We start from the raw sequence: 9,192 nt of genomic DNA, 5'->3' as shown, positions 1-9,192 counted from the left end.
CTTGGAATGCAAAAGGGCCTATCTATACTGGAACATTGCTGGAAAAGTAGTCTACAGTATCCATTGTAGGTTACAGTGAAATGCTGGCCAATGAACTGAAACCAGCAATTCGCACCAAATACCAAGGTCTATGCTTGATCAATCTGCATACAATCCAGATCTTGCCCCTTTCTACTATCACATCTTTGGCTCACTCAAACATCTTTCATGTCATTAATTTGCTACAAATAAAGACGTGCACAATTCAATAAAGTTGTCATTTGCTGCAACCATGGTTTCCAGACGACTTCGGAATCTCCTGCAACTCTTCTTGATGGTCTCCTTGTTTAAGTTATTGAATGCTGCCATAATCATTGCCTTCAGTTCATTTTTGGTGTTACAAGGAGTTTTGTTGGTCTCTTGCTCAACTGCGCTCCACATATTATAATCAAGGGGGCTGCAGTCTGGCAAGTTAGGTGGCCACATGTTAGGGGTGATGTGGTTGCAGAAATTGTCAGACAGCCATGACTGGGGTCTCCTACTTGTGTAGCATGGTGCAGAGTTCTGTTGCTAGACAAAGGATCTTCCAGCAGCCACCCTCTTGACCCAGAGCAGCACTACCTGCTCCAGGCACTTGATGTAGGCCTCTGTGTTCAGTGTGAGACCATGTGGGAAGATGAATGGAGGCATAACATTGCCATCACTAATGATAACTCCAAACATCATGATGTTGACTGGATGTTTGATTGTTATCGCTCTTGGAACATGTCCTCAGATTGCATTGTCCTAAGATTGACACCCTAACACTTTGAAATGTTTATATTGGAGCTTCTGGCATGAATACCAACCAGTACAGCATGTAATTTCCAAATTTCTGGTACAGTGAATTACATCATGGTGTTGTTTTCTCACAGATGGTGCCCAACTAACCCTACTGTACTGTCAGTCTGACAAAATCAAAAACAAACAATGCACATACACAAAATTTTAAAAAATGAAATGGTGACAATTTACCCATCACACCCTGTACATATATATATATAAGCAAAAGATGCACATATCAGTAAGAAAACCAATAAATCAAAGCAGTTGAACAAAAATATTTTGTGTTATTAGCTGCACAAATACACCCTTACCATTCTAAATACAGTGAACCAGCAACTAGCTGTCAGAAACCTGTCAGCTATGGTATAAATGTGCCACAAAATGCCTTAGACAAAATATAATTTTCTGGATTTTTTCTATTAATGTAAAACATTCCCAAAATTAAGGAGATGTACTTGCATAGCAAGTGACCTGATCTGAGATCGTGTGCTGGAACAAAAACAATTGCAGCGTGGAAGGTGTTTACAAGCCATTTAAGAGATGCAGCATGGAGTTTTGTCAGTGAACAGGTTGCGGTCTCAAAGCGATGAAATTATTTTGACAAATTAAATTTAAATGTTGAAGTGAATTTAACGGTTTTTGTGTGTTTCTTAAATGGCTTATAAACACCTTCCACATTGCAATTGATTCCTAAATTTTTTCATTTTAAATTCATCCATCACTTAAAGCAGACTTATTAAAAGAAACAAAAAACATGAAACAATGTTGTCTGGGAGTACATTCTGCTTGGCAAAAAGACACATTGGTCATGGCTGGAACTTCTCTGATCATGAGTCTGCTCACTCAGGGCTACTCTATGGCTAAAAACAATGGCAGATTACTATACACATGTAAATACAAATATGTATAATTACTTAAATTCCAATAAAAAGGTTTTGCCACATTTTATAGAAACTAATACTTACTGTATTGCAAAAGTACATATATACAGACACGCGTGTGTTTGTTTGAGTGCATGTGTTTATATTTATGTACATATCTACAATATCATAAATTCTAGTCTTTGTTTTAATTTATACATACTCTGCAACTAATATACTTAACCAGATATTTCAGCTTGTATGAACATGTTTTCCCCTTAACCCTTTAGCATTTAAACCAGCCAAAATATTGTATTTGTTTCATGATCAAAATGGCCAGATCTGGCCTCTTACTCTAACCCTATCATATCATTTTAAAAATTAAAAGTTACCTCATTGAAATCTCAGTTATAAAATAATGCATGATTAATTCAAAACAATGTGAATAAATAAACATTACTTTTGATAGAATGTGAATGCTAAAGGATTAAAAGTTAAACATCTACATACCAAGAATTTACAAATGGACAGGTGTGTGAGAGATGAAAAGTGGAACGGCTATTGGGAAGTGATTGCAGATTTACCAGGGTGCCAGGGACTCTTTCCCATCCCAGTTATGAAAAAACCGGACATTTTAATGTGTGAAGAAAAGAAATGTGTAAATGTAGTCAAGTTAACGGTTACTCATGAAGCTAACATGGACACCACTTGGGCTTAAAAGATTGACCGTTAAGTAAACCTCCTCGAGGAATGTTAAGATGCAATTGAAGTCGGATGTAGAGGGTTTGTTGGACACAGTGTGAGACGACTGTTGTTATCATTAGGCCTAACACATCATAAGGTAAATACTACCAAAACCAATATCCAAACTACAGAGAAGGTTAGCCACTGGATTTGGTTAAAAAGATGAGCAATGGCTAGAGAAATATGGAGCTATATTTAATAACCCGTTGATCTAGCAAGCGGAGCCTCATATCAGTGAGGGGGGGGGGCAGCGCACATTGATGTCATCAAAAGGTAGGCCCCCAAAACAGTGAGCATTCTCTCCTGATGACCCCATACACTTGCTGGCTTCCAGTATGTGCAAGTTGTTTGCAAGACATTTGTTAAATACATTACACCATTCCTCAGATCTCTCATTCTGGGGGTTTTCTTTTAACATAAGTATGCATCAGAGGCCATTTCTTAAATCGTTTCTGTAATATTTCATGCTAGTTAACATAAGACATCCAACCCATCTTAGTGAACATGCCAAACTAATTCTTCATTAACTATCATATTGCACATCTCTAGGACATACCACAAAAGCTGTTTTTCATATGGAAAAGAATGCTTTCTATAGCTAACAGAGATAGGAGTTTGCTAAAGTTTTCTGTTTCCCTGAAACTTTAGCAGCTATGCTATCACAAGTAACTATGGTAGTTTAGATAATAGAAACTTTTCTGCTTTTCCAGTGAGTCATTACAACAGCCACTGACTTGTTGCTATCCAGTCTTGTGCAACTAAAATTCTAATGAAAAAATATCTTTAAACAAAAATCTGGTTGTTTGATGGCTATCATTTTATCAGACTAACTTGGACAAAAATTTACTCTTAATCAATTTATGAAGTGTGTAAGGTTGGTGACTATTTAAAATGAAAGATAATTGTTATTACTAACTTAACCTGATAAAATCTTTATCACAAAGCATGTAACCATCACTATCATCATCATTTAACATCCGCTTTCCATGCTAGCATGGGTTGAATGATTTGACTGACGACTGGCGAACCAGATGGCTGCGCCAGGCTCCAATCTGATCTGGCAGAGTTTCTACAGCTGGATGCCCTTCCTAACGCCAACCACTCCGAGAGTGTAGTGGGTGCTTTTACGTGCCACTTGCACGAGGGCCAGTCAGGCGGTACTGGCAACGGCCACGCTCAAAATGTCTTTTACATGCCACCTGCACAGGAATCAATCCAGCGGCACTGGCAACGACCTCGCTCGAATGTTTTTTACGTGCCACCATCACAAGTGCTAGTAAGGCAATGCTGGTAAGGATCATGCTCAAATGGTGCTTGTTTCCATTTATCATCATCATTATATCTGATATCCAGATCTGCATGAGTTGGACAGGATTAATTGAGGCAGTATTCTGCAGCCAGCTACCCTTCATGTTATCAACTCTACTTGTTATTCAAGTAAGGTATCTTTTCTTCCACTGGTCTTCACATATTAAAATCACTGAGCTACATAATGCATTGTTTACAAGAGATGTAAACATATTCACTGTTGCTCGATTGGTGTCGAAATGAAGACACACAAAAACACACATTGATCCACATACCTACACACATAAATACTCATTGTTTAGCTGCAAGAGGGTCAGCTAGTAGAACCATTAGCATACCAAACAAAATGCTTAACAGCTTTCTTCTGGGTTCAAATTCTACCAAGGTTGACTTTGTCTTTCATCTTTTGAGGTTAATAAAATAAGTGCCAGTCTCAACTGGGATCGATGTAACTGACTTACACCCTATCTCCATGCCAAAACTTGAAACAGTTATTCAGCTGTAAAGGCTGAACTTTATGCGCTGCTATATCATCATCATCATTTAGCGTTCGCTTTCCATGCTAGCATGAGTTGGACGATTTGACTGAGGACTGGCGAACCAGATGGCTGCACCAGGCTCCAATCTGATCTGGCAGAGTTTCTACAGCTGGATGCCCTTCCTAATGCCAACCACTCCAAGAGTGTAGTGGGTGCTTTTACATGCCACTGGCACGAGGGCCAGTCAGGCAGCAACTCTCAGAGATCTTGGGTGTTCAGTCACTTCCAACCGAATATCAAAAAAATATGTAAGCTGAGAATAAATCTTTGTAAGTAGATTTGGATGAGCTGAGAGAAAACTAGCCATAATACAAATCAGATGTAGTGTGCCAAAAAGGAGACTGTATTGGTATGGACATGTAATGCATATAGTTGATGACAGATTGGTAAAGAAATGCCAGGACCTCCAAGAAGAAAACTATGGGACAGAAGACTAAGGAAGACATGGGTAGAATGCTAATCTCAGGATGTTGAATTTCACAAAGGAAATGATAAAGAAATGCAACAGTTAGTGAGATGTATTGAAGAAGACTTATCCAACTCATACTAGCAAAGAATAAATGAATGTATAAATGATGATGATGACCAAATAGTTTTCTGTAACAAACATAGCTCCCTGGAGAATAATGTTCCATAACAGACAGCAGTGTTTTATAGCCAAGGTGGGCTAGCTCCAAGCTTTTGATTGTATACTTCTGTATCCTTAGATCAGTTCAAACAATAGACTGTGTATCAGTCACTGATACACAACTCATAAGCAACACTAAAAATACAACATACTACAGATATCATTCAATAATAATTCATCAGATTACTTTCCCCCAAGAGATCACAATTCACACACAATATATTGATATCATTCATACACCAGAGAACAGTATAATCAAACCATCAGGACAAATAATTTTGTCAACACTGAGGCCCCACAAGCAATATCAAGTCCATTTTTTAATATAAAACAGTCCTGACCAAGTCTTAATTTTTCAGCCACATGCAGCTCTCACTGATCTATTCAGAACCTAAATAATAAAACCAAAATATTTTATTTCAAATACACTTGTTAGGAAATCTATGTGTGGTTGCCTACCCTGTAAAAATAGCAACTAAAGCTCTTCTCAAATGATACCCTAAAGTATAAGAAAAAGGACATATAACACTATCACACTTGTACTTATTCTTACTACACAGCCACACATGCACCAATAAACTACCTGAATCAGAAGCATGATGGCCATGGTTAGAATGTCTTTGATAGCTGGTCTGCTAGTTCAAAACTGATCTAATCTAAACAATAGCTCATGGTCAGTGTGCTTTACAACCCTTATAGCACCTGGAACTTCAAGACTTGTGATTGGTCATATAAATGCAACTCACCAGAACAATTACAGCCACTTTTATCAGACCAACCATGCAGGCACAAAACTGATATGTGGCTGACCTACTACACTAAATTCACATTACATCAAACAAAATCCTATTTTAGATCTTTACTGTCATCACTAATGAAGACAGCACAACAGTGTAGAATGGTCTAAAATGAAAAGAGATATATGTCGTGTATGGTCAACTTGCTACCTTCATACCATAAAAATAACTGAAATATTATTTCCGATGAAATAAATTCTAGGCCGTAACAACAGAGCTTCTTTGTTAATATTCAAACAAGTTTTGTTTTTAATTCTGAAGTGATGATTCAAATCAATATGAATTTTTACCAATCCGCTGAACTTGTTTCCATATTATTGCTTCTCAATATCATTTCTCAAAAAAAAATTTTTTAAATTAAAAAAATTAAATAAATGACAGAACAAAATGCATTTACTGTTTATAAAGAAACTAAGCAAAATATAAAACATTTCTGATCAAAATAATAAATATTATAGATTGTAGAGTTAGGTTTTTCCATGTTTCTTTTTTTTTTCTTCTTTGTTTTACATTTTATAAGTCAATATATTCCCCAAATGTCTTTTTTGTTATTTTGAGAAATATTCTGCAGCAATCTTGGTTCCTAAGATGACTCTGGATCTAAGAATATAAAATGTTGTTTCAGGTAAATCGAAATCAAGCAAACTGCAAGACAGGTTTCAGTATTTCTAACTTCCATAGAATATATTCTTATATGAACAGGCCAACATCTTGTGTTCCATGTAAAACTCGGTCAAGTGAAATATACAAAACAGGAGATAAATTTAACCTGCATAAAACTGAAGACAAAAGATCAACTTGATTCCTAGTGTCACCGTTTGTGCCATAAACCCAAATTTAAACTGGATAAACTCGGTAACTGCATAATCCTTTCAAGACCTTTTGCAGATATTTGTGTGCAACCATAGAGGTCCATACTTGACAGTTTTTTCAGATTGTCTGCTATAAGATTCAGTGCTCGATCGGTAATACGATGACACTGACCAATATTTAATGTGGTTAAACCATGCATATTCTGTGTAATATAGCTAATACCAGTGTCACTGATGTTGCATGCACTCAAACTGAGGCATTCGAGTTTAAAGAGTCCTTCAGCCAAACGGCTCAAGCCTCCATCTCCAATTTTATCACAAAAGCTCACATCCAAAGATGTTATATGTGAGCCTCCACGTGCCAAATGTGCAAGTCCAGTGTCAGTCACTAAATCACAGCTGGCAAGGTTAATTTCACGTAGGCTGGGCATTTTAGCCAAATACTGCAGTCCTGCGTCAGTGACCCCACCACAAAAGCTAAGGTTCACTTTAAGTAAACTTTTCAACCCAAGACTCATATAGTGCAGTGATTGGTCCGTAAGTTTCTGACAGTCCTGTAAACAAAGATGTTCAAGAGCTAAGTTACCTTGTGTAGTTATCTCATTACCAAGTCCTGCCAAGTAAGCAATCCCTTGATCTGAAAGATATCGACAGCTTCTCAAATCAAGTGATTGCAAGTTGACTAATCCATAGGAAATAACAAACAAACCTGCATTCGTTATTAGAGAACAACCACCTAAATGTAATACTTTTAAATTTTTTAGATACATAGCAATCCGGCTGAGGCTGTAGTCTGTTGTCTGCTTGCACAGGCTGAGATTAAGTTCACTAACCAAAGGCAACCGGTATAGAAGTGCTTGGCCTAGACCAGCATCGGTGATACTGTAACATCCACTAAGGTTAAGACTTTCTAAGTCTGGAATGCCGGCTACAACATCACGGAGACTTCGTTTTAAGCTCAGAATTTGAATTCTGCGAATTCCACGTTTGGCAAGGCTACGGAATAAAGAAGGGTTTGATCGACGAAGATGAATTTTAGCTTCAACTCCACGCCACACAGTGCGAGAATAGGCAGCATCCCGCCAGCGACTACATACTTGGGCCACACGGCCTTTGTTCCTCACGTCTAAATAGCAGAATATCATTACCAATAACTCGGGAAACAAACAATGGACGTGCTCTCCAGACTTTGTTGGGGGAGACGGAGGCGGAAGTGGTGATGTTATGGCTGAAGTAGGTGCTGGAGATAAGTTGGGGCTTGGACTATTGTCATTGGAATTAGAGTCTGAGGAAGAAAGTCTCGGAGAAACCTTGACGGAGTTGCCGCCAATGCCACAATCACTGCTACTACTGCAACAACTTGTGTTATTGGTGACTGTATTATTGTTATGACTTCGACTACTTTTGTTATACAGGTAGTTATCCGTCGATCGTCGTCCGTGGCTGGTTATCATTTGGATGTTTTCATCGAATTGTTGAGACGTCTGATAGTTAGGACTACGGTTATTTTTGTAACGACTGTAGTGTTTACGATGGCTATGATGGTGACGGCTACTGTAGAGAGATTGGTGATGGTTACGGTGGCTGTGATGCTTCGAGTTACTACTACTGCTGCTGCTACTTTTACCGGTAGGATGCAAAAGTACTTCAGAATGTGATGTTTGGTGGAGAGAAGCAGATGATGGTCGAATACTTTCAGAAGAACAACGACGAGATTCAGTTCGAATTTCAGGATCGCATTGTGAATAAGAATTACTTTCAACATTGGTTCGACTAGAAAGCTTAGAGTTATTCGATAGATTGTAAGGACTGCTTTTGTTTTCTTCTCGCCTATTTGTTGAGTGAGTGTTGCCATTTCTAAAAAGCAAAGGACTGCTTACCGTACAGGTAGTCGTGTTATTGTTGTTATACTGGTCGCTCTCTTCCATTTCATTGGACTCCATTTTTATTATACATCTGTGGTGGTGGTGGTGCCACTTCTCCAAGCAAAGGTTAACAAACATCCTGCCTCCTCACAATGGTAATTCCTCCCCTTTCTCTCTTTGTTTTATTTACGCTCCTACGACTCTCGTGGTAGTGCACTGCGCACGCTCCATACAGTGGTGCTTTGTTTAGGGGACGAGGGGTAAAGCAAGGTCACATGACAGTATATTCGATTCAAACTTGTTTATATCACAACTGATCAGACACAACAAAGCACCTGCATTGTTAACAACGGTCGGTAAATATTTATAATTAATTACTTTTACGGTAAACTTTTTATTTATTCAATAAATACTAAAATACAATTGTTTGTGTTTTCTGAATAAAAAAAAATTGATTTAGCCACATTACTTGTAGTCTACGCCGATCGTGCCGTTATGATTAAAAGCCTTCCAGCCGTGACCATTCGGTGTCTGTATATCAGGGACTGCATCATCAAATGTATTCTATTTTATTTAAAGCGGCAGGGTATGATTTGAAAGAAATCCGGCTGCTATTTCTAGAAGTCCATGCGACCGCATAGAATGTTCCCGCTAGTTCGAGTTATAAAAGGTAAAAGCACTAGGCGGTCTCTTGACCTGCTAGAAATAACAGCCAATTCTACAATAAATCATATCCTTTAAATAAGAGATACATTAAATAATGACGCCAAGCGAGACGAAACTTCGATATCACTCAAGTTTTCCTTTGTAAATATTAATATGCTCTCTACTAAAA

The 9,192-nt window shown here is 38.0% G+C and overlaps 1 protein-coding gene across 1 annotated transcript; it reads right to left on the bottom strand.

Moving 5' to 3' along the window:
• Positions 1–6,063: 6,063 nt before the first annotated feature.
• LOC115209670 (F-box/LRR-repeat protein 14-like) lies at positions 6,064–8,516 on the bottom strand. The gene has a single exon (XM_029778140.2). The coding sequence runs from the start codon at positions 8,493–8,495 to the stop codon at positions 6,492–6,494; it is 2,004 nt and encodes a 667-aa protein (XP_029634000.2). The 5' UTR covers positions 8,496–8,516; the 3' UTR covers positions 6,064–6,491.
• Between the last annotated feature and the right edge of the window lie 676 nt (positions 8,517–9,192).

Source organism: Octopus sinensis, linkage group LG3 (genome assembly GCF_006345805.1).
Source record: "Octopus sinensis linkage group LG3, ASM634580v1, whole genome shotgun sequence".
NCBI classification, from domain to species: Eukaryota; Metazoa; Mollusca; class Cephalopoda; order Octopoda; family Octopodidae; genus Octopus; species Octopus sinensis.
Note: the sequence above shows the minus strand (reverse complement) of the source record. Positions and strands in the feature narration are given on the sequence as shown.